This window comes from Heterocephalus glaber, unplaced genomic scaffold (assembly GCF_053883595.1).
Source record: "Heterocephalus glaber isolate CG9 unplaced genomic scaffold, H.glaber_assembly_v1.0 deba00001687, whole genome shotgun sequence".
Taxonomy (NCBI): Eukaryota; Metazoa; Chordata; class Mammalia; order Rodentia; family Bathyergidae; genus Heterocephalus; species Heterocephalus glaber.
In genome coordinates, this window is record NW_028258412.1 from 14,319,477 (window position 1) to 14,345,738 (window position 26,262).

General features: G+C 44.1%; 1 protein-coding gene and 1 long non-coding RNA gene across 5 annotated transcripts in view; one reads left to right on the forward strand and one right to left on the reverse strand.

The window, feature by feature from the left end:
* Window positions 1-25,677, forward strand: LOC147822000 (uncharacterized). Of its 4 annotated transcripts, XR_015446284.1 has the most exons (5): window positions 2-532; window positions 1,442-1,520; window positions 4,754-4,960; window positions 22,716-22,813; window positions 25,501-25,677. It is a non-coding gene; the product is annotated as an uncharacterized LOC147822000 (long non-coding RNA). The 4 variants fall into 4 exon arrangements; XR_015446283.1 differs by having other exon boundaries at window positions 1-532; window positions 1,442-4,960; XR_015446282.1 differs by having other exon boundaries at window positions 3-1,520.
* Window positions 1-26,262, reverse strand: part of Srrm4 (serine/arginine repetitive matrix 4) — a 153,237-nt gene that overhangs the window by 22,282 nt on the left and 104,693 nt on the right. Inside the window, exons 2-8 of the mRNA XM_004843692.4 lie at window positions 25,651-25,797; window positions 20,164-20,250; window positions 18,069-18,140; window positions 15,389-15,415; window positions 13,584-13,634; window positions 10,400-10,498; window positions 6,888-7,047 (exon numbers count right to left, since the gene is read on the reverse strand). Coding sequence (XP_004843749.2) covers window positions 6,888-7,047; window positions 10,400-10,498; window positions 13,584-13,634; window positions 15,389-15,415; window positions 18,069-18,140; window positions 20,164-20,250; window positions 25,651-25,797 — 643 coding nt within the window. The remainder of the gene's footprint in view (window positions 1-6,887; window positions 7,048-10,399; window positions 10,499-13,583; window positions 13,635-15,388; window positions 15,416-18,068; window positions 18,141-20,163; window positions 20,251-25,650; window positions 25,798-26,262) is intronic.

Below are 26,262 nucleotides of genomic sequence, written 5' to 3' on the forward strand. Positions count from 1 at the left end.
TCTGCTTTTCATGAACTTGTATCTTCCTTTTATTCTTTTAATCCCTCAATATGAAGTTCCAATATTTTTTCCTCCCTCCCTCCCTCCCTCCCTCCTTTCCTTCTTCCTTTCTTCTCTTTCTTAACCCCTAAGCTTTCCTTGTCACTTAATATACTCCATGTTAACACTTGGATTTTTTTAAATAAGTAATTAAATCCCCCCATCACAAACCCCAGATTCCCCGTGTTTCACTGGAAATCTCTCTCTGCCCTCCAGGGGAGCTGGCACTGTTATTTATTGTTTTTGTTTCAAATCATTATTTAATCAAGAACGGAAAAAAGGCAACCTCTCACTTACACTTCAAAATTTAATTTCAGATGAATTCCGAGATCAAGAGGCAGCTTGGCCTAATAGGTTACAAAAATACAATCAAGAAGAGAATTCCAATTAAACTGAACAAGTCCATTTACGGAGCTTCAAATGGCCCCATGGAGAGAGATGGCTATAAATGTTTTACTCCCTCTTCACCATATGGGGGACAGGAAATTCTCATGTGAGTATAGAGCTGCATGGCAGAGCTTTTAGCTAGAGGGTTCTGGTTATTCCTTTTTTAAAAAATCCTTTTGTTTCACAAAGACATTAAGTTTATTTTCCTTGCTGTTGTTCATCTTCCTTCGCACACTAATTAGGAAGACAGCAAAAGAATGGATTCATTGACCTGCTGGGAGTTCATCGAGGGGGAGGAAATGGAGAAAGAGAGATCTGCTGAGATTATGGGCAGATGACAAAGTCCCCTAAGACTAAGGTCATCACCAGGGTGAGCAGTGCAGCTGACCTTGGGTAGGAGGAGGTGGTTTAGCCTCCTTGCTCCTTCGGTTCACCAGGAGCTTGAAAGGAATAGTGGCTTCTGGCTCCCCCTTTCTCGGGGAGCTTTTCTGCAGGGCCCTTGCTCACCAGCATTTGAAAAATCTCTACATAGACCCAGTTAGAAAAAAAAAAATCCCAGCCCAGATTGAAAAGGCAAAGATAAGTTCAATGTAATGAGTTTTTCATCCAGCAAAATGCATTTGATTTAGACATCTTTTGGCCTAAGGTCATGTCCTTCCTACATCTTCTAGTGGTGAAATGCTCCTTGGGAGATGGAAAATCCTGTACTCCTTTTGTCCTTAGCACAAGTAAAAGTTGACACTACTATGTCACTTCTCTAAAAACAAACAAACAAACAAACAAAAAACAAGCAATAAAAATAAGAGGTCCCCCCAATTCCCAGTGTCACCCCATTCTTTTTCTGCCCATTGGGTCCTCTCAACAGCAGTGAATGGCTTGGCTCTTGAGGCTCCCAGGGGTGTCCTAGAGCATGGGGGAGGGTTCTGAAGACCAGGACCATATGCAAACTCTCCTTCAGCCTCATTTTCCCTCTCTGCAGAAGAGGGAACATACTCCCATCTTATCTTTCTTCCAGGGCTACTGTGAAGTCCACCAGTGATTTTGGATAGGATTAAGCTACTCGAGGCCAGAGATTGCTTCTGGGCTTATTTGGAGTAAGTTTTTAAAAGTTACTATAATGACAAATAACAACATTAGCATCTATTGTATATGGAGTGCTACATCCCAAAACTTAGGAGGTTTTTCACACAGAACAGAGGATGCAGGTAGGGAAGCACTGCTGTTTGCCAGTGACTGGAATAATGTCTAGCACATAGTAGGTGCTTAATGTGTATTTTAAAAAGTGGATACTCTGTCTCACTCACTCCATCCTCATAACAATGGTGTAATCTTAGTAGATACTAAGATTAGCCTAAGATACAGATGAGGATGCTGAGACTTGGAAAAGCGAGATAACACAGGGAGGTTGTAATTACATACATGCATTCTGGGGCCAGACTTTCTGGGTTTGAATTTTAGCTTTGTTTCACTTGACTTTTCTAGGCAGTAGTCTAGAAAAGGAGGGGAGGTATCAGTGGAAATTCTCCTACAGGGTCATATAAAAAATAAATGACAAGGGCTGGGGATTTAGCTCAGTGGTTCTGCTGCCTGCCTCGCAAGCGCAAGGACCTGAGTTCGATCCCTGGTACCGAAATAAATAAATAAATAAATAAATAAATAAATGACAAGGATTCAGGTAAAGAATTCAGTCAGGCAGCTGGTACATAATAGTTGCTCAGTAAGCACTAGTTGTTGCTGTCACCCCTGGCCTCACAGGGAGGCAAGATAAAGGACTCCAGCAAGCCCAGATCTACTCCTGGGTCTTTATCATTCATGCTGTTTTGCCTTCTCCGGCTCACAGCCATCAGGAGAGCCTCTTTGGTGGACCTGATGTTCTCTGTTTTTTTCTTTGTCTTGTCATCTGTGGAGGTGTTTGGTGACAAGAGGTAGGAGACCACTACTGGCTCAAGCTAGAAGCGTGAGGGAAAAATGAAAGAGTCCTGCCATTCTCCTAGGTCCAGCTTTACTCTGATCGGGACCCTTCTCCAGCAGTGGGGGACTTCAGATAGAATCCCACACGAAAAAGGGCTTGGCCACATCTGGGCTACCAGCCTTCCCTTCCTCCCACCCACCCTGCATGCTGGCTGTCAGAGTAAGGCTCCCAGGCACAAGCTCTGTTCCATACCAGCCTCCTTGCCTCCCAGATGGATTATCTTCCTAGATCACTTTGCCTCTCAGAGCTTTCCCATCTGCAAAACGGTGATAATAGTTGCATCTCAGAGAACTGTTATGCATATCAAATGAGGGCAAAACTGTGTAAAGGGGTGACAATGCCTGGCACATAGTGGTATTCCTCCCCCCTTCTTGCCATCAGCCATCTCAAACTAATGAACTCCTACCCAGCTTCCAAAGCCCAGGTAAATGTTCTCTTATTTAAAAAAATCACCTCAGACATCAAGACAGCATTTTCTGACCCTTCCCCTGTACATTGTGGTTACTTCCATCACTGCCAGAGGTGACATTAAAAATTATCGACACTTGCTTGGGTGTAGGCCTCATGGCACCATTAGAACAGATGTTGGTCTTGATGTTGAAGGGGATTAAGTGTCACAATGTAGTGGCTGGATTGTGAGGAGGTCCAGAAAGTGTCAGGGAAGGAAAGGGATGGATGAGTTGACTGGGGGTGGGGTGAGTTAGTGACAGGGACTGTTTGTCAACTGCTTTGCGAGTATTTGAGTACTTTAACAGGCATAGTTGGTATGGGTGCACACAGATTTGATCTCAACCTTAAGGACAACTCTATAGCCCCAAATTGCAGCATTCTGTTGGTTGTTAGACTGTGAGCTCCAGGACTTAAGGAAGACTGCATATTTCACCCCCCTGGTGCCTTGAACAGAGATGCTTGAGGGAAAATAAGGCCCGTAAGTGAGGTTGTTAAGGGACCCTACCCCATCTGCTTAGGAGCTTCAGTTTGATTCCAGGCTCTGTCCAAACAACAGAGCCTCAAGTTACCTTTAGCTCACCAGACAGAATTTCAGTAAGATTCAAGCCTTGCATTTGCATAGTCATATATGCAAATCAGCTCCGCTGATGTAATGTTCCTGTCCTTGATATTTAAAGAGTTGTGCATGTTAAATGCCAGCAACTGAGTGTGGCAGGAGCCATGGTGTAGAAGACCCTTCATGCTCAGGTTCCTATTCATCTCCAGAGCCCTGCAGTTGTATCTCATACCTCATCTCCAATCTTCATTTCTCTTTTTCATTGGCTAAATCCTGCTCCTCCTCAGTTTTTCAGGCTATTGTTATCTCCGCTGCTTACCTGAGTCCTAATCCCTTCCTCTGCCTGCTAACCTTCTACTCTACCCAAGCATTGATTGCTGTGCACTGCCTGTCTCCTCCCATTGGAAGGCACGGGCTATTTCTTTTTCACTCCTGGGAGCCCAAAAGCCAAGGCAGACCCTGACCCTTGACAGATGCTCAGTAGATGCTGATAGTTTTGAATGAATGCCTGACAGGTGACTCAATGAAACAGACTCTGTGGTTATCTCTAGATAGAGAAGAACCTCGGGCCAGACTTTTGGAATACTTTTGGTCCAAGCTGGAGCCTTCCTTATGTCTGCCTTTGTAACAAAGATGAGAAAGGCCAGAGCATGGAGGCTACTCAGAGGACCAGATAGAGGGAATATCTGATTCTTCTAGGAGCCAGGCAGTTTTGAGGGGATAATTGTAGTCATTTGGGCTGCAGCTGCCATTCAGAACAGGAAGAATCTGGTCTCTACCATCTGTGTCGTTACCACTGCTACCTCCATTGTCACTACTGTCCTGCTGCTGTCACTAGCAGCAAATATTTGCTAGCACTTACTACTCACCTATCACATTCCATAGTTTTTATTTACATTAAGTCACAACAATCTTATGAGGTAGGTCTCTGTTCTGTCTATCTGATTTTGAGGAAAACACAGAGTTTATATAACTTGCACAAAATTCCACAGCTTCTAAGTATAGAGCTGGGATCTTGAATGTTGTTATCATCAAGCTACTAATATTCACTGAGTTTTGCCCTTGGGCCAAGCACTGGGTTTAAAATTGTCTTTTGGGTAAGAGAATAGTTTTTCTATTGTTATTATTATTATTTTACAGATAAGGAAAGGGAGGCTCAGAAAGATTTAAGGAACTATACATACCCTAGAGCCAGGATTTGACCATATAATCATAATCCATTGCTTTTAACAGATCCACCTAACCATAGCCCATGTAAGTCCTTTCTTTTCTGAAGTCTCATTTTCATTCCTGATCATCAGGGCAATGGGCGAGGTGAACTCCTAACGTCTCTGATCTTATCTCTACAGAGAAAAAAATCTTGGGGCCAGAACTCTTGAACAATCTTTGGTTCAACCTGGAACCTTCTTTCATCCCTGCATTTGTATGAGAAGAGATGACACAGGACTGAGCATGGACCACATCTGTGTAGGTACAGAGGACCCTTGGATTTCAGCTCTTCTGATAAGTGCAGGGCTCATGGGGGGCATCAAGGCATCTTCTGAAGCCATCCAAAGGTGTGTTTTAGGACAGCAAACTGCCATGAGACAACCTAGTAACATGAATGGCTGGTGTGTGTGTGTGTGTGTGTGTGTGTGGGGCGCAGCTCCAGCTTTCTGGAACATCTTGACAGACTTGGCCTTGTTAGAAAAATATCCCTGAGCTAAAGTGTAAATTGTTTCCAGTGGTGCTCAGTACTAGGGTCAGTTGGGGCTTCCAGGTCAGCTGCCACAATTACTAAGACCAGGGAGGCTGCACAGCCTACTTAATTCAAAAGCATTCTTCTACCTCTTATTGCCCGTATTTCAAATTTATTTTAACTTTTGCCCTTGGGAGGCAAGTGGGATAACCATGCCCATTTTCTAGTTGAGGAAGCCGGGGCCAGGAGGGGTAAAATGTTCAATTTAGCCAAGTCAAAATTTGAACCCAGGCCTCTGGATTTTCTGCTACAGAGATGTCCCTTCCTTTTTGTTACTGGCAATTGAATTCAGGGCCTTTGGACTGATCTACATCCCCAGCCTTTGTTTTATTTATTCATTTCAAGGTCTTGCTAAGTTGCTCAGGCTGTGCTTGAAGTTTTGATCCTCTTGCCCCAGCCTCCCAGGGTGCTGAGATTACAAGCGTGCACCACCACACCTGGCTGAGAAACCACACTTTAGGACATTTAGGGAGGAGAGACAGCAGGTGGGTACCTGCCTCCTGTAGGTACTCAGTAACCATGGGCCTTCTTACAAAGAAGGCATCTGGGGAGAGTTGTCCAGGCTTCCAGGTAGGCAGAGGATGTGGAGCCAAATGGGACCTTGGTGATACAAGGTGCCTTGACTGGAGAAGAATTTCCCAGAATGTACTGTAGATAACTATTATGTCAAGCAGGGCTCTCTGTGGTTTTATCACATAGCCTCAGATTTCTTGACTTTCCCACAAGCAACCCTAAACATTTCCTTGCTTCTACCTCATCCTTTCTAAAGGAGCAGCTCCCTAAAATTTTCAAGTTCTCATGTAGCTGGACAAACAGGTCTTTTTACAGTTGTTGGCTGCAAGTATTGGCTGTAAGTCTATAAAAGGCCTTCACCTATTTTATCTTGTTGGATATTCCCAACAATTCCATATTGAAGTGGTATTACTTAGTTTATCAATGAGAAAAATGACACTAAGTCACTTTCACAAAGGCACACAGCTAGGACTTAAGTTCAGAACCATCTCTACAACTCTTGGTCACAGTGACAAACTGTCTGAAATCAAATTCCAGCTCCTCCCAGGGGAATGTGGCAGGCACAATCCAGGGCCAGGTTGTGAAACTGGGTTTGCTCTTGCCTTGCTCTGTAACTTTACCCCAAATCTTAACCTTTCTGAGCTTGGTATTTGTTTCATATGTGGAAAGGGATGATGGACAGCAGCTGTTCCCTCAAGTCCCCAAGACCTTGTGCAGACACATGAGGAGACACAGGTCAAGTATTATGAGCTCCTTAGAGGAAAATTCTCATATAAATTCAAAGTAGCATTTATAGTTGGAATCAAATTCCAGCTGCCAACAAATGCTGCCAGCCGGCTGGCATAAAAGATGCAGAATTTGAGTAAAAACTAAAGCCTCTGTCATGTCAAAGACCCTTGTTTCCCTCCCTTGGCAAACAACTCGCCTATGATATCTCACACGTGTATTCTTGCAGGTGTCACTCTGGAGTCCAGCATTTATTATCAAACCTCCCCCTGATAAAAGGTCCTGAGTATTTTAGTTTTTCTTCCTCTGCCCCCCAAATCCCCAAGCCAAGTGCTGCCAAAGGCTGCTGAATGACCATTTGGTTAATCAGTAATGAGGTCTGGAGCCAGTGGGATATTTGGTCCAAAACTGAATTAAAATGTGTCATACACTGCCCTGAACTTGTACCTCCACCACCCCCAAGTGTTGTGGCAAGGCTGGCAGAGGAGGCTGTACAGAATACTTACTACACCCCTGGCCGACAGGAAGCTGAGCATCTGGAGAGGCTGGCCGGGTGGGTGGCTGGACCGGGCCTCCGGGCTGGCCTTGCTAAGGGTCTTGGAGCAGCAGCGGTGGGAGTGCCTTTGGTGGGACTTCCGCCCTTCCTCAGGGGACCGGCCTCGGTGCCTGGAGGCAGGGGAGAGAGACCTGAGGGTCTTTTGAAGGTAAGCAGGACAGAGAGAGGATTGAGGGACCAACATATCATCTGGAGATGATCGTGTGTTTGGGTGGGCTTCTATATATTTGTAGGATGTAGTTCCTGGATATGTCTGAATGTGTGTGTATGAAAATTGGATGGTGTATATCTGTCCATTCATCTATTCATGCATCCATCTACCCACTCACCGACCCATCCATCCATCCATCCTTCTGTCCACTCATTCATCCATCCACCCATTCATCTATTCATCCACCCACCCATTCACTGATCCATGCACTCACCCATCCTCATACTCATTCATTCATCTCTTCATCCATCCATCTGCTTACTCATCCATCCCTCCATCCATCCAATCCTCATTCATTTATTCATTCATTATCGCATTTGATTGTTTGATAACTGCTTATTCTGACACAAATTTGGGGAATGAAGTTCATCTGTGAGTAGTGGAAAGGTCCTTTTCTGATTCCTTCATGTCCCCGTGTGATTTTCTGCCATGTGGCCATTTGTATGTTTGGGCATGTCTGTCCACGTTTCCATGAATTCATCTATAAATGTAACCGTGTGCCTTTGTGTATATAAATTTGCCTTCTGTGAAATGGAGGCATCCTATTGAATGTTACCCAAAATACTGGGGGGAAAGTGACTGGACAAAAAGATAGAAATAGCTTCTGCAAGCTTGTTATGTTTAGATCTGGCTGCCTTGTCTGCACCGAAACCAGATGCCTGCTTGGCCCTTAGAATGGGCACATTTGATGCATGTCCCACCAACTCTCTGAGACACAGTAGGAAATAGAAATAACATCATATGGATTTGGTCAGCACCTAGAAGCCTCTTAGGTACCTTCACAATCCCCTCTACAACATGAAGACATAGGCAGATCAGGTTCTACTTTCCCATTTTGCAGATGAGGGAGCAGAGAGCTCAGAGATATTTAGGATCCTGCCTGAGGTTCTACAGCTTAAAAATAGCAGGGCCAGCACATTTTCTGCACCCATAGGAAATGAGCTGGTTTCTCTGGTTCTTGCTCTGGACTGCCCTCCTCTGCTCTGGGCTCTTCCAGATCACTTTTCTACTGGGTATATGTCCCACATGCTAGCTTTCAGTTTACTCTCAGGCCTTCTGGAGAGCCCTTCAGCCCAACATACACTCAGGACCTAGGGTGGCAGCACTACCAGGAGGCAGGACAGCAGGAGGATGCCTAGAGCTGCGATGTTAACTATTTCTCTAGCAGGAAAGGTGCTGGGTCCCTGCATAATCCTCTGGCCTAGGCCAGGAAGGCTTAGCCAGGAAGAGCAATGTGGCTTGGGGCAGAGATGAAGCAATCAGGATGAGTCAGTCAGAACTGTGTACTTGTCCCAGCATCTTCGCCGTGAGACCTCACTCGAGTGAGTCTCTGCCTACCAAGAGGCAGTTTTCTCAGCTGTAACTTGTCAGTGATGTGGTTTGGCTCAATGGGCCAAAGCCCTTGAGAGAAAGACCACTAGGAGCCCATGTCTAAACAAACCTCGCCATGAAGGGGACTGCATAGCACAGGGGGAGTGTAGGGTGTCCCTGTAAAAGGGTGTTAGGATGAGCCTGCCATAGCCTTTGGCTCATACTAGGTGGTTTGGGAGAGCCATGAAGGGACTAGGGCTCTATTGTGGATTAGATGTTTGGACAAAGCAGAGTAGTTCAATGGCTGGGCACCTCATCCATCATATCTAGAAAGAGAGGACTGGACCAAGGCCAATGACATAATTGCCACTCAAACTAGCTGGATAGACAGGCATTTGAACACTGTTGGGTTGGGACAAAGTTCTAGTTTCATCTGGGCACAGATCTGACCACAAAGGAGTCCTCTTTTCTCTTGCACAATCAGGGTCACAGCATAGCATCATCTGATGTGCCGACAACGCTCAGCAGGAACACTGAGGTCAGCTCCTAACAGTGGATGTCAGGGGTTACTGTCTCCACTGATTCCCACATGGCACTAGGTGCTTACAATGCCTGGGGAGATTTAAAGACATCACTGCCTCGACACCACTGTGTCTGAATTACAGGAGAGTGGCTAGAAGGTGGGACCCAGGCATTGCCATCTTTCCTGAGGTGATTGAAAAGTGCAGCCCAAGTGGATAAGCACTGGTCTAGTTCATGGTGTTACTTGGATGATTAAGAAAGAAAAAGTATTTGGAAGTGTAGCACAATGCCTGGCACAGAGCAGGCCTTGAGGAAATGTCTCTCTTCTCTCAGCTCCTCCTCCTTTTCTTCTTCCCTCCTCCTTCTCCTGTTCCTTTTCTTTCTTTTCTCCTCCTCCTGTCTATCCTATTCTTTTTCTTCTTACTCTTCCCCCCTCCTCTTACTCCTTGTCTTCATTTCCTACTCCTTTTTTTCTTTCTCTTTCTTCCTGCCTCCTGCTCTTCCTTCTTTTCTTCCTCTTCCTCTTTCTCCTTCCACCTTCTCCCTGTCATGCTCCCATTCCTTTCTATTCCTTTGGCCATCCTGATTTCATTGGCGTAAGGTGGGACCCAGATACCAAGACTTTAAAGTCTTGCCAGGTGCTGTGAACATGTGGTCAAAGTGTGAGAAGCTCTTGAGAAGGAGAAAAGCAGCTCCAGACATCAGGATGTGGACTTGGGGTCCCTGCCGGACCACAGCAATCCCAAACACCATCCTATTTCCTTCTTATTCTTATTCTTGTGCCTCTCCTTTTTCTTCTCTTGCTCCTCCCTTTTCTTATCCGCCCGAGAACCCCTCTGCCCTTCTCAGGCTGGGACAGTCCTTGTATCAGCATAGAGAGTCTGAGTTAGGAGAAAGGTGACTTGGAAGGGCCTTATAATTTGGTACTTTGTTCTGTGAGGCCTTTCATCGGTGGGTCAGAGCATCCCTTAGTGAGAAACCCTTCTTTGTCAACACTTGGTCTCTCACTTAGTGCTACTTGATGAACAAGTCTCTCATCTTGTACCCTGTAAGTCTCCTTGTCCACTAAGAGGCAGTTTTCTCAGCCGGAACTCTGTGTCAGTGATGTATCTCAGTTTCCTCCTCTTTACAGAGGGAATAACAGTAGTACTTTCTTCAGTGCGGGTGTAGAGAGGACCCTGTGAGTCCATATACAAAGTGTGGCATCACAGGCACTTAGAAAGCATGTGTATGGCTTCCCTAGTGCCACTGTCCATCCAGTCAGTGAGGTAACCCCCCTCCACCCAATCTGTACTGCCGCCCCTTCTGAGAGTAGGGCAGGGGTAGCACTGAGCAAAGCTGGCGATGACAGTCCTGTCACCTTAGCCTGGTCTCAGGGCACAAGTGGGATGACCCGGCTTCACTGGGCAAGGGGTTACCTGCTCTCATAGCTGGAGGAGCGAGACTCTGAGCTCTGGGACCGAGAGGGACAGCGGTGATGGCGGTGGCGGTGAGACTTTCGGGGCCGGCTGCGGGATCTTGGGGATTCGGGGTGGGAGGGGGGAGAGAGAGAGAGAGAGATTGATCTATGGCACATATCCATGTGGTACTCAAGGAGTCACAGTCCCTCCCATAGGTCTGTGAGCCCTGCTTTGCATCACCCCAGCTTCCTGGGTATTCGGGGGCCTCCACCCAGAGGTACTGAGCACGGCAGAACAGAAAAGAGTCCTTTGGAGGGAATGTGGATGACTCAGGGCCTGCCCTGCCCCCAAACTGCAAGCAGACCTGGTGCAGGTCATATGCTGGGCAGAAAGCCACTCCCCACCCCATGTTCCCTGTCTCTCAGCTAAGATAGTAGTCTCCATTCTGCATGGCTTCAGGGACCCATCAGGTACCCTAAATGTGGAACTCAGCCAGGCACTAAAAATATTACCAACCCAAGGCCTGGGCTGAAAGAGAAGGGGCCGCTTTGCCTCCAGAAGAGTGGAGTGCTGGATGTTTGAATTTTTCAAGCAAATGTGAAAACATAGATATTTTTAATGTAAAATATTCCTATTTTAAATGGAAACTCATTTTTTTTTTTTTTTTTGTGAAAAGAGAAAGATACATTTTGGGGAAAGCAAAACACAATTTGCAGAGTAAATTAGGCCTTTGGGCTGCCAATTTGTAACCTCAGACCTGGAAATAAAGTCCAGATCCTTAGCATGGAGTAGAAAGCCTTTCTGAATGGGCTCCACACATAATCATCAGCGATTACTACCATCACTACTATAATGGGATTACTACAGGTTACCTCAGCTACTTGTAAGCGATAATAATAATCCGGAAGCAGTGCTAGCAGTGGTAGTGGTGGCTAAGGATCCAAAAAGCATGTCAATGGCTTGGGAAGCCAGTAGTAGTTAGAGATGATTCTATTGAGAGGCAGTCTGGTTGTCTCAAGAAAGGATACAGAGATTCCTCTAATGTAATCATCAGGTCCTGTCTCTTCCGTGTGTAAAACATTCCCATTGTCTTTACATCGAGTTCAAACTCTGATTTTGAAACCAAAGCATCTTCAGGTGCTAACGCCTGTCCTGCTCTCTGGCCACAGGTTTTGATATTTTTGCTCTGGCTGGGCAGATTCCAACAACTTTAAACGTCTAACTCCCTACCCGTATCATGGCTAGCACGTATCCCAGTTCATGATGCCCTGATGTTGGAGATGATGACAATGACAGGCCGCCATACCTGACACATGCTTCATGCCAGGTACTGTGCTCTAAGCATTTTGTTTCAATAGACACATTTATGCCCTACAATAACTTATGGTGTAGCTCTTCTTATTATTCCCATTTTACAAATGAAGAGATGGGGACCTAGAGAGTGCAAACCACCTGCTTAACCTAGAAGTTACTTCCCACCCTTGCCTGGAAACCCCCTCCTGCAGGAAGCCCCTATGGCCTGGAGTTCCATCTGCTGCTGCCACCACTGTCCCACATCTGTCCACTGTGAGCTCCTCTGGCCCAGGAGAATGTCTCTCACCTCTGTCCCTGGGCCTAGCACAGGGCTGCCGTATATTAAGCCACAGTGAGGGCTGTTAAATAAAAGGGAGCTGAGTCACTTCAGTGCTTAGAAGCAGCTGTGACCATGGGCTTGGTGAGAATAAACCATCATTTACCATAAGGATGGCTTGCTGTCTTGCTTTCCTTGATCTCTCTCTCTCTCTCTCTCTCTCTCTCTCTCTCTCCCTCTAGCTTACATAAGATTTCTGAGGCTCTGTTCACAATTTCTGAGACTCATCCAGCCCTCGGCACCAGAGAGGCTCCCTTGCCACCATGTCCTTCCTGGTGCTCTTGTGACCCCCTCTCCTGTAGCCTCACTGCACATGTAATGCTGGGATCTCTGAGCACACGTGCTCTATCTGTGCCTAATATGAAAACACACTTGATATCTCCATATATGTGATTAATAATTCTGACTTGTATTAAACAAGCCTGATTTGGGAAGTTCTGCCCCAAGCTAACTAGAAGCTCTAGAGAGCCCTTCCCAGGACTTCGGGGCAGCAGCTGAAATGCCCTCCTTCACACTGACCTTGAGTGAAGCAACCCTTTGGGGCAGCCAAGCTGGGCGAGCTCCCTCTGTGCTCCTGCCTCCTCTTTCCCCTCCCCAGCAACCGACTACCTTTCATCCTATTGTCTTTGATCGTCTCTTTAGAAGCTTCTTGGCAGGAGATAAAATATTAGTTGATTGGAAAACATGCACTAACATTTGCAGGGTATAAAATAGGTGGGTTGTAACCAAATTTACTTTTAATTTGGTTGGGAACTGAACTCCACAGGCAGCAGTGGCTGATTTGAATTTCTACTACCAGCTATAAACCCTGAAACAGCTGGGGCCTCGAGACCGGGGCAGGAGCTTTACTGATAGCTCCTTCCTGTAAACCCAGGAGCCACGGCATGGATGCACATACTTGCTCGTGCACATGAACACACATGATCAGAGCCCCATGATCCATGCACACACAGCACACACATGTAGAAACCACCACACATGCCCTGTATGTGTTATGCACACAGATATATAAACATAAAAACACTGCACACACAGAGTGCATAGAATTCATACACACTGGTCATGGTGCACCTTTATGCATACCACTCACATACATGTTGAAATAAGGCACAGACACATAAATGCATTCATGTAAACACAAGTAGTTACCACATACACACAATATATGTCCACATTGTATGCATTTGTGCACATAATATACACAAATGTTTGCATGACAAAAAAATGTACAGGCAGACATTTACAAACAATGTGCACAGTGCAGATAGATGTACCACATATAAATATGTACATGGTTCACACACAAGGTGCACACACTGTGGGAACACATGCACACTGTACAGTTGCATGCACTTATAAATGCACATGCACACACATCCACGTTGTATCAGATACACAATCCAGTGCACTCATGCACACCACACCCACAACTTCAAGTGCACACACAGCTCCTCCTCTGTCTCTTTTTTTCCCTTCCTTAGTCCCTCCTCCCTTTCCTTGTTTGTTTGGCAGCTACCCCTCTGGCTGCTAGAAGCCAGGTCTCCGATTCCCAATCCGGTGATGCCTACTTACTGTTTCTTGTGCCTCTTCTCTTCCCTTCTTTTGCTTTTTGGGCTAGAGGAGCTAAATAAGAAATGTCCAATTAATCGAAAAGATGTGGAAAACACACTAAAATGCAATTAAAGATAAAAATAAACAAGTAGTTAAAATGCTGAACATGTAATAGCCCACTAGATCCAGGCAGTTTGGGGAAGGACATTGACCACTGCCCAGGACTAGAGAGGTGATATCAACTTCCTCATGCCGTAAGCCCCGAGAAGGATACTGACTCACACATGCATGCTGAGAAGGAAGAGCTGAGGATGCTAAGCTCTGCCTTGATAAGTTAAAAATGACAGTGGCAATGAAGATAAGAGTAGCAATATCTGTCATTGTTGGAGGCTGTAGGATAGGCTGGGCACGCTGCTAAATACTTTAGACCAGTAATTTTCATTCTATTATCCCCACAGCGTAAGGGAGGAGATGTCATTTCATAAGGGTCCATTTTACAGATGTGGACACTGAGTCTTGAATGGCTAAGACATTTGTCCAGGTCACAGAAGTGAGCTGGAAAGAGGCCCCAGATCATGGGTCCCCAAAGTCCATACTTTTGACTGCTGTTTAGTTTAATTTACAAGAGAAGAGAAATGTGATACTCATGGAACTTGGCAGATTCTGAAATACTCTGTGCCTGCGTATTCAAATATTCAGGTTTTTAAAAAACTTCTGAGCCAGAGAGCTGGGCTGTGGATAGAACAGCTGGTGGGGACTCAGGGTCTCAGGTAATCAAATGAGGTCCAAGAAGGTGAACACTAGTTTGTTACTTCAAGCCAAACTGGCTTCAGAGGGTCACTAAGAATGCATCACTGCGAAGGTCCTTGGAAGGGAGTCATTTTCACCTGGCTACATTGGGCCTTTAAGCTGGCCACACCTCAGCCACAGAACGGTCCAGGACTTTGCCCAAAGATCACAGTCAAGTCCCAGCTCTGCTGCTTATTTGCTCTGTGGTGTCAGACAAGTCACTTGTCTTCTCCAAGACCCATTTTACTCAACCTTGAAATAGGATCATTGTTCAGGCTGTGGAGCCAAGTGGACGGATGACATTGGAAATCACTGTCCATGCATTAAATGAATAAATGACGGGGCTTGGAATTCAGCAAAGTGCTGTACATGTGGATACTGTTATTTAAGAAGCCACCGACACCTGTCCTGATCCCGTCTGATAGATTAGAGTTTGCATTTTGGTGCTGATGTCATCTAGCTCTATGGACATTCCTATTACATCTCCCTTCTTAGTCTCAGTTTCTCCATCTGTAAAACAGGGACTGTCAACATGTCTTCTACACAAAGTTGTGATGGGAATTAATGAGGATTAAATACATGCACTTGAGGACAGGGCTCAGTGCAAGGTCTGCATTGCAGTGAGTCTCCAATAGGTGAAAACTTTATTTATGGTCACTCAGTGTTTCTGATACACCAGGATTTGGTCTCTGTGTCTCTGGCCAGCTCGTGGAAAGTTTAGGTGGAATAATGGAACAGATGTTCTGCATATGCCCCATCTCAAAGTTTCTACCAGTGGTAAACAGACTCAGGCAGAGCTAAAGGTGCTTTTTGGGGAAGGACACCCACGTGGTGAATCCAGGGGCAATCATCAAGCCCAGTGGAAGTTAAAAGGTGGCTTAGAACATTCAGGAAAACCAAGATACATGTTCATTTTGGTGGAAACTGAGGCCCAAGAACATAAAGAAGGAGACTGAGATCTAATTCAGGAAGGTGCCCAAAGCCTGGCTGGGGAAGATGAAAGCTGAACAAGTAGCAAGAGTTTGCCAGATTCTTACCTGTGCCTTCTTTTCTTGGAAAATGACCTGTTTGAAGAGAAAGGCGGGGGTAAGGAAGGAGAGAAGCAAAGATAGAGGAAGAAAGAAAAGGAGAAAAAAGAGGGATGAAAGAAAAAGGAAGGAAGTAGGAGCAAAGAAGGGAAAGGAAAGAATAAATATGGGTGAGTTTGGGATTCTGCTTCTGGAATGAATGCATCATTATGTTTGGGATTATGCTACCTGGAGACCAGAACATTTAGCCATCCCCCTCCTCTATTACATTTTAGAGAATATGAAGATGACATGGAAATTACTGATTTGCAGATTGAATGTTCAGGCCAAAGATGACCAATGCTCCAGTCCTCACCCAAAAGTGTTCGGCAAGCCTGTCCTGGAAGAGGTTGGATGAGGGGACCATAACAGAATCCTCTTCTCCCTCTCATCTTCTCTCTTCTTTAGTGTGGATTTCTGCCCCCCCACCCCCACCCCGGCCTGCTCCTCCTCCTCCTCCTCCTCATCATGAGAGCCCCAGCTTCCCTACATGAAACTTACTGCATGCCAGGTTCTGTGTTAAGCATCCAGCACACACAATCTCATTCAATCTTCCCCCAAACCTCAGAGCACTGTTAATAGATACCTTTCCAGACAAAGACACTAAAGCTCACAAAGGTGTTAGCAAGTTGCCCATGGCCATACGGCTTCACCAGCATAGGTTCTACTCCTACTCCGGAGCTCCCCTCTGATCTCCTTTTCTCACTGTAGCATTCCCTAGCATTTTCTGAGTCTCTAAGATGAGCCAATACCTTCTCTCTGTTCCTTCAATCCCCAGGTGAGTTTCTGACCTGTCCTTATCAGAGAACAGTCTTCTGCCCATTATGATCACCCATTTCCCCCAATAGCACATGAGCACTTAGAAGGCAGAAGCTGGGTTTTGGGTCACTGTTCTGTTTCTGGGGCCTGGAATCCTCATTCATGATAGTATAATGGGTGCTTGTTAAAGAGATATGAAAAATGAGATTTTTAATAAACTCTCAAGCTTTGTTAATTAAGTGAAGGAAAACCCTCCGTGATTCCCCTATCCCTAGCTCCAACTTCCAAGAAAAAAAAAATCAACCATCATTAACTAAGTATGTTGTGAAACTGGAGAAGGTGGACCAGGAGCAGGGAGGTGCTCAGCAGATGAGGGCTTGGGAAGGACCTGCAATTTCCCATCATCTCTGTCTTATGACCCCTTCCCCTCTCAAGCTCCAAACCTCTGACTGCTGTAGTGCAAAGAGAGGGCCTATTTCTAACGTTCTGGCAAATCTCTCTCATAAGAAGGAACTCTTTGGTGAGAAGCCATCTGGCTTCCAGAATCCTCATGTAGAAATGTCCCTCACACTGGTATGGATTGTTCAGCCTTAGAAGGCGATAAGATGTCAGTCTACACTCATAGGCATGACATTGACTACTACTATGGGCTCCATGGTAGAAAGATTTCTGACAGCAAATTAACAAGATTTCACTAATTGCTCAAGTCTTGTATTCATTCACTAATTTTTCCATGTCTTATATGAAGCACAAACTCAGAAAGCATCCACAGAAAAGTCTGGACAGGTAATAGACATAACCAGTGAGAGCAATGTGAGCTTGGGACATTCTAGCAATACAGGTTAAGAGAACGCCAAACCCTTGGCTTGGGAAATGCCACATTGGGCACCCTCTGAACTGGGCTTCAGCTGCAGAGGGAAAACCCAATGATCTCTTACCTTTGATTCCATGCTTGTTTAATTGTATAAATCATTCAAAGTTCAAATAGTAGAATTAGAAGATAAAAATAAGCAAAATAAAATATAAACAACATTTTCCTATTATCCACAGCTGACCAGAGGGCTTGGAAAATGTAGGTTAGTGGGGAGAACAATGCGGAGTGCTGCTCCTTCTAAATGCACAGTAGCTACTTGGTGTCAAGTGATGGCTGCCTATGGGAAATGGCCCATGAAGACAGAACTTCCTGTACAGAGGAACTGTGACACTGGATTTTTGCACTGCAGAATCTCCAATTATAACGTGTTGGCTTGGTCTGTGAACCATGAATTGGAGCCCTCTGGTGTACATCCTTCCCTCTCCCCACCTCCAAACATACATTCCTGTGTGGTACAGTGGACGCTATCTTCCAGTTCATAATGCTCTGCTCCCCATCCAAAAGGGTAAGCCATCCCAACAGCCATGTTTTCCAACATGATCCCACCCGCCATGATGCACATGGACCCCTCCAAGAGGCCTTTTCTTGGGAATTTGGAATAAGGAACAAGACAGGGAGTCCAGGGTCTGCTTGTGGCTTGACTTTCAACGTGGAGAGATGGGACAGGGACCAGCCTTGTCCCCTCCCAGGGACCAGGAAGCAGAGGAAACTCGGGGCCCTGCTTGACTTCTATTAGCTCTCCACTCCTTGGTCCCAGCCCCTCACCTAGGCCTGACTGGTCCCTGAGACACTCCTGCTTTCTTCTAATCAAGTCTCCCTTCAGGCTCTAGTTAGCTTTAGCTACCTCTGGTCCTCCCAAATACAGTCCTGTTTTCTATAATATACGAAGAAACAACAAAACATAGATATAATGTATATGCTACATAAATGACATGAGATGCTTCCAAATGACCTTTTGATGCCCCAACCTCTATCCAACCTGGGACAACTCTGTCTGCAGAGGCGGAAAGGCGATACCTGCGTCGCTTATGTTTCTTGGAACTTTTCTTCTTCTTTTTCTTGACAGGTGATGGGCTATAGGATGGGGACCTGTGGGGAGGAAGACATACTTCATAGGGAGGTTTCTACAATCCCTTCCCCAGACCCTATCTATGATCTTGGCTCTTTGGGAGCCACCCATCAAGGATAATCTCAATCTTGACAGTAGCTTGCATTTGTTTTAAATATCACCAAGTACTTCATATGTATTATTTCATGTAATCCCTCTCCTTATTTGTTAGGTAGGTAAAATTGCTACCCTTCTTTTTTAGACAATGAAAGTGAGGTTCAGAGAAGTGAAATGCCCTTCCTAGAGATACACAGCTAACAAGTGGATGAGCTGGGATTCAAGTGGAAATTCCTCTCTCATCTTAAGGATTTTGCTCTCCTGGTGGGCTGTGATTCTCTTCACATGTTCTGTGTGTCTCCCCTCTACCCCAACTTGATAAGACTGAACCCCCGAACAAGGTCTCACCAAGCAGTCACAGCATGGCTGCTTGGGTGCCCGAGATGCCCTAAGTTCATGGTGCCCTAAGCTCACGGTGATGGCTCAGTGACTCAAGCTCCAATTCTGACTCCATCACCAACTCACAGAGTCACCTGGGGCACAGGATGGCTTGTCGCTAGGTCTGTTGTTTCCCCCAGTGACAAAAGAGCAGGGTTGGAGTGAATGCTGCAAACTCAATGGCCATGAAAGCCTCTTCAATAAATAAATAAAGCAGACTTGATGGAAGACAATAGGGAGTAGTAGGGACTGCAAGGAACCGGAAAGCAGCCCACTGGAGGGGTGGCTGCTTCTCTAATCAGCCTATGGTCTGGTGTGGGAACACAGGCCTTGAGTTTCCAAAGCACCTGCCCTTTAAATAGAAGCCTCCAGAAATCTATGATTTCATATGAAATCTCCTGGTATTTAAATTTTAGCCACTAATTAAAAAGAAAAAACAAAACCCTTTACAGGTCAAACAAAATATGTCATCAGAGAAAATGGCGGAGGAATAACTTGTCCCTCAAGGAATTAAAAAGTCTGCCCTGAAACAGGTGCTCAGTGAACATTTATTGAATGAAAAGTCAGTGAAACCTAATGATCAGTTTCCTTCTTTGAACTTCCATCAACTCCTAAAATCAGGAAACTCAAGCCATTGCTCCAATTCCATTCCCTACCCTGTAATGGCTGGAAATCAGGGTCCTCACCCAGGTCCCCTCTGGGTCCTCTTTGGCCTTGTCCTTTTAGAATTTGATTTAAAGGGATGTCCATGAAGCAGGGTTCCAGAAAAACCTAGAGGTGAAGCCCAAATGGTTCAGACACTGCTCTCTGCTGCCCCCTGCAGACTTCTATAAATACTGTGTCCAAGGTCTGATGTGATTCTCAACTGGAGACCCTTGAAAGGAGCCCAGAACTCTGGGGCTGAAAAACTGGACATGTTTTTAGTCTAATGAGTGGCAGCTCACAAGCAAAAAGGTGAAAAGAAATTGCATATAGAAAACGATGTATAGAGTATAAAAGAGTCACTAGCTGACAAAGAATATAAAATCCACCCATTATTCTAGGCATTTCCCTGGTAGGTGGGTGCACTGGAAGCAACTGAGGAGCCTAGGAGTCAAGTCCTTGCAGATTCTGTAACTCCTTCTCTGGGTCTTTCTGTTCTCATCTCTAAAATGGGAAGTATAATGCTTGCCTGGTAGATCCTGGTCAGGAATAAAAGAGATTGTGGAGACCAGAGTGCTTAGCATAATCCTTTGTATTAAGCAAGCACTGAAAAAAAAATTCAGTATTTATGGTAACGACTTTATTCCATATTAATTGGTCATTTACTATGTGCCTGGTACTGTGACAGCTGTTTCCACATCCATTTCTCATCTAATGCTCACAAAATCCCATGTGGCAGCTGTTGTTACTATTTTGTAGAAAAGAAAAAAGGCACTGAGAAGTGGAGTGCAAGGTCATGCAGCTAGTTAAGGGCAGAAAGGGGATCTGATCCAAAGGGGAGTCACTGTTGGAGTCCAAAACCCATTATTTGTCCCTCTTCTATCTCTTTCCCCCTCTTTAAGGTTTCATCCCCCCTTTTGAGCTCACCTCCTTCTCTTCTTCCGGGTTGATTTTTTCTTTTTCTTCTTCCCCCTGGAGGAAGGCGGTGGCGTCAAGTCTCGGTCACGGGAGGCACTGTGGGGAGCAATAGATGTGGAATCAGAGGACCTGAGGTTCCCCTACCCCCAGTCAGGGCTGCTGCAGCCATGCAAGGGGAAGGGCCCAACTCCTTGGAGGTTCAGGGACCCATAGCGAATACCTAATTACCACCTCATGGCTGACTCGGTCACACTTCAGATTAAGTGCCTCAAATAAAGGCGTAATGCCAACTAATGAGAAAGACACTGTACGTTACCCAAACACCAATTGATTATTTAAAACAGAGTTATAGAGGTTAACTACTCCTTAATAGATGTATTATTGAATTTGCAAATGGCTCACCTTGGTAAATAAATCACTTTTTACATAATTAATTGGCAGTTCGGCCCCTTCCCTCCCAGATCCATCCTGTCTGTAGATCCTGTTGGAAACTTAATAGGAGGTGGAAAGTATGTTAAGTAGCAGCTGATTATTTAAAGTATATTTGCCGAGGTCTAATGTAATGAGATACATATCTTATATCGCCTCACAGAGCCTCAAAAACCTCCACTCTTCAGGGATAATTATTTCCCATTCAATTAAATTCAAATACTCGGGCTGTAGTTAAATGAAGTCAAGTTATCTTCTTTTATAAGGGATTTTTTAAAAACACTATCCCATAGCAAACAGAAATAGTTTGGGATGAAAAACATGCCTATCCAATGGAACCTTGAGGGAAAATATATAATTAATAATATTATTACCATTGTTTTAATAGCAACAAAACTAGCATTTATGCATTATCTGTAAAGAGTTTTATGTGTTTTGATATTCACAAAAAAGTCTTGAGGATGGTATTTTATTGTCTCATTTTACAGATGAAGAAAACAAGGTTTAGAAAGTTGAATTGACTTGTCTGTGACCAAAAATTAGGAATTACCTAAACTGAGAGTGAAACCTAGAGATTTGTGCCCTGAAAGCTTTCTCAGAAAGCAGCTGCTTTCTCAAACTTGTGTGGCCAAAGCTAGAAATTACCCAACTCCTTATAGACCATCATAAAATACTTCCATATTTAATTCTATTATAAGGATTTGGCTCATTAGGATTATCAGAAGAATGATAAAGTGATTAGAATATATGTTACCGTCTCTGCATCTCATGTATATACTTATAATACACTTATACATATATAATATTTCCAGTAGAGTCACTTTTAGCAGGTTAAAAATAAGTATCATAGGAATGAAGTACTTAGCTACTTAATCCCACTTACACAAAGAACAGTGTGCATATCCAGGAAGCAAACAGGCTGCTTTACATAAATGTGGTGGGCCACTTCCAAATTTGTTCTCCAAAGAGTGCTTGACAGAGACCAAGAGTCTAATAAATATCTGTCAAGTGACCAAAGTGAGGGATGAATGGGTAAAATAATTTAGTTACTTGTTAAACCATCGTGTTTCATATGAAAATTTCCCAGTGTAACAGCTGCCAGGAATTTGAGAGGAAAAAATTTAAAAGAGAAATACTAAAGAAGAAAATTTTTTAAACATTTAAAAATTATTTCTTGTAAAACGAAGAAAGATATCCCACTGTTTCAGTCAAGTACGCTTAATTTGTGGAACCCATGGTCCTAGGGGTGCACCATTTGAGAGCCACTGTCCTTGAATCAGCTTTAAGTTACAGAGTAAAACTGAGAAGATTGTTAAATTTGGACAGATTTGAAGTACATGAGGTGATTAATCAACTCCCTCAATAATTCCTGAATGCCCTTGCCCAGATAGATATACATTTCCTCTACTACTTTCCCCTGCACTAGTTCCCCTGGGTGTGTATCATAGAAGGGCTGGAAGGGGCAGTATCATGCTGAAGTACACCATAGTTATGTGTGCACAGGTTAAGCAAGCAATGCTTGTATATGCTGTGGTTATAGGTACAATAGTTAAGCACAGTGATTACCTTTGCTACGTGAGTACTAGTTAACTTCATACTTGTAAAGAATGCAGTGGTTAAGTACAGATGGTGGATTAGGCAGATGATAAGAAGGCAGTGATGTTGAACTGTTCAGTGGTTACATATGCAGTAGTGAAGTATGTACTGGTTACATATGCAGCGGATATATATGTGTTGGGATTAAATCAAGAATGACCCCCATGGGTGTGGTGGCACACACCTGTAATCCCAGATCTTGGGAGGCTGAGGCAGGAGGATTGCTGCGAGTTTGAGGCCAGCCTCAAACATAGTGAGTTCAAGGCCAGTCTGAACTACATAGTGAGATCCCGCATCAAAAATTTTTTTAAAAAGAATGACACCCCAAACTCTCATGCTCTCAGAAGTGAAGCTTTTGGAAGGTGGCTGGATCATGAGTGTGTTGTGGTTGTGGGTGGATTCATCCACTGGTGAGTTAAGGGCTAAATGTGTTGGAAGGTGGGTCATGGTTGGAGGAGGTGGGTTACTTGGGCTGTAACCTGGAAAGGTGTATTTTCCTTCCTGGCTCCTCCCTGTACTCTTTGCTTCCTAACCAGGAGTGACCATGACATGAGCAGCTTCCCATTGCCAGGCCCTTCCATCATGCCACCCCTGCCTGCGACCCTGCCAACCATGGAATGAGCCCACTGAAATGGTGAGCTAAAATAAACATGTCCTCTCCTAAGTTGCAGGTGTTGAATGTCTTAGTGATGAGCAAGTGATTAAGACAATATGCCATGATTCAATACACAGTGGCTAAATATGCAATATTAAGAATGTAGTAGTAAGAAGTACTGACTCTAGAACCTGACAAAGCTGGATTCAAAGTTCAGGTTTCTTACTTCCTACTTCAGTGACCTTTCTGAATTTTATTTTCATCATCTAAAAGTAGAAAATAAAATGTGGTTCCAGTGTCATAAGTTGCTCCCAGGAATAAGGAGCTGACTTGTGAAAAGTGCCCTGGCCTAGCAGAGTATGTTTACAGTAAAAGAGTCTTTTGTTACAGTCATGCCTCACATAATGACCTTTCAATCAATGATGGAGAGCGGTCCCATTAGGTGATAATGGAGCTGAAAAACTCCTATCGACTAGTGACATCACAGCACAATGCATTACTCGTGTGCGTGTGTGCATGTGTGTGTGTGTGTCGATACTGGTGAAGACAAACCTACTGTGCTGCCAAGCATATAGAAGTACAGCCCATACAATTATGTATGCTATATAATATTTGACAGTGATAATAAATTACTATCACTGACTTGTGTATTTACTACACTATACTTACATTGTTAGAATGTACTTCAATTTTTAAAAAGAAAGTTGTACTGTAAAACACTATGCTATGTTAGGCCAGTGCAACCTCATAATTTCATGTTTACCTCATTTTTTCTTGTGATTGATTTAATCTTGTGTTGTTTTATTCATCACGGCCCTAAGAGAATGTGTGGGCTATATAACATACACGTATATATACCAGATAGCCTCATACAGCCTGAGTATGTAGAAGTTATGCCATCTATGTTTCGGTGAGATACTCTAAGATGTTCACACAATGATGAAATCTCTCAAGTACAAATTAATCACAGTGTATCCTTGTCATTAAGTGATGCACGACTATAGTATAATTATTATGACTTTTATTATCATTACTAATATTATTATCATCATTATTGTGATTTTTAACTCATCAGAAAGTTAGCCACAGAAGTGATTAAGAGGCCCACATGCCATATAACTGAGTTGGCAACATGGCATCAGTTTTTAGACTTTTGTGTCCAGAATGGTTTCAAGAAATTCCAATTAAGATTTTTTTAAGGACTTTCTATGTTCTAGACCTGCCACAAGGACCTTACATGCCTGATCTAGTTTAATCTTCACCATGCTCTTGAGAATGAGATTTAAATATTCCCCCTTTAGAGTTATGAAAGCTGAAGTCCAACGAGAATAAAGAATGTTCCCATGTTCATTCAGTTGGTCAGTGGTAGAATCCAAATGCGTACACACGGTTCTATAATACTTGGACTTCCCTTTGGCCATCTGAAAGATGCTATTTTAAAAGTACAGAAATTCCCTTCCTCCTCCTTTCTCTCTTCATCTCCCTCAGCCTCTTGCAGAAACAGCTTTCTGCCTGTTTCCTGGAGAGTACTATCCAGATGGGATATTGAACTTCATCCCTTCACTTCTGAAGAGCTGGTCCAACTTAACTGCTTCTCCCTCATTGAAGTCACAGCCCAGCCAAAGCCAGTAGTTGGGATACCAAAAGATGCTGCATCAGTAATAGCTACTCTGACTTTAAAATTCATTAATTGGGCTTATTAACTAGGAGTCCCTGTTCATCCGCCTCTGGGGTCTACGAACCTTCTAAAATGATACACAGAGTTTTCAGAGTATTCTTGCAGCACAGACATTTTTCCTGGAGACAACACAGATAGCTTTCATCTCATTCTCAGATGGACATCCAGTGTGGCTTTAAACTTCTCCCTTAGGAAACCAAGAGCCCCAAAATGGAAGGAGAAAATTTAAGCCATGGTCAGGGTCCTCAGTCCTGCCACTGACTGGCCTCAGTTTTCTCAATAAAATGGCTTTGATACCCTCTGATTTCACATCAGGAAGCAAGACTCCAGATTCACTTTCCACCTGTCACTGGGGTTAGGTCCAGCCTCAGAGCACATGAGCAGGGCGGGTTAATAGGGCAGCAGGGATGAAGGTTTCATCCAGCTGGTGAAGCTGCATTATAAAGATAGTTCTGCAAATATATTCCGATTCTCCACAGGCCAAAAACAGGTCAGACCTTTATATGTGTAAGCAACAAAATTGAAATATAGAAGGAGGCAGAGAGGCTGGTTTTTCATTAGCATCCGTAGGATAATGTGGTGGATGTTAGTCTAGGGTTTAAGATCAAAGATACTGGAATTAAAAACTGCACTTCGCTATTTACAGGCTGCCATATATTGGGCAAGTCAGTTCTCACCTTTCCAAGCATCAGTACGATGTTGTGTCATCAGTTAATAGCACAGTACCTATTAAATAGCAGGTGTTCAAAAAGACCTGAACCCAGGAGCTAAATCTGTGCTGAAGCATGATTTAGGAGTCAAAGGCTCATAGAATCATTAAAATGGAGAGGAGTTCCTTCACTTAAGGTAGTAGTCAACAAGCTCTAACCAATGGGCCAAATTTAGCCTGCTTCCTGTTTTTATAAATAAAGTTTTATTGAAACTCTGTATTCCTATTTGTTCGTGTAATATCTATAGTAGGTTTTGTGCCACAAAGACAGAGTTGAGTAGTTGTGATAGAGACCATCAGTCCATAGATCTAAAATATTTACCATTTTGTCCACTATAGAAAAAATGCACTGATCTCAGATTTAAGGATATGAAAGAAGAACTTGTAAAAGAGAGAGGAGGAAAGTGGTCAGAGAGGCAAACTTCACTGCTATATCTTCAACTTGAACTCTTCCACTGGACTGGAGAGAGTAAGAAAACAGCGTCTCACCTTTGTGCTCTGGCAGGACCCAGCTCCCGACAGGCCTTGTCTCTCTCCCAGCTGTTTGTGCCCAAGGCCTCGGTGGCCAGACGTTGGCCCAGCTTTTCAGAAGACCCATCCTGTGCTGAAACCATGGGACTGCTCTCGGGCTCTGTCCTATAAGCAACAAAATAAGGAGGAAAAGTCTTAGGATATATGGAGACACTATTCTTTAAATAGTCACTCTTTGTGTTATTTCCCAGCTTCCTTTAGAGTTATGTTCAGGCCTTTGGATTACCTTTGGCTAATTGTCACTTAGTGGAGTGACATATCATTTGCGGCTCAAGGCAGTAAGATCTATGTGACTTTCCCAGCTATCTCTTCCTCTGTCACAGTTATCTTGGACGTTTTATATTCAAAAAGGTGAAGCTTCTTGATGTAGCAGAGATAATTGAGCCACATCAGATTGTGCAAGAGAGAAATAAACCCTCATTAGATTAAGCTATTCAGATGTCAGGGTTTATTTGTTAGTGCAACATACCCTGTCCTTTCCTGATTAAACCACCTAGAGATGCTGGAAACTAGCATTTCATTTCCTTTCTCAAAACACAGTTACAGGCCAAAGCGTGATACCATTAGCTC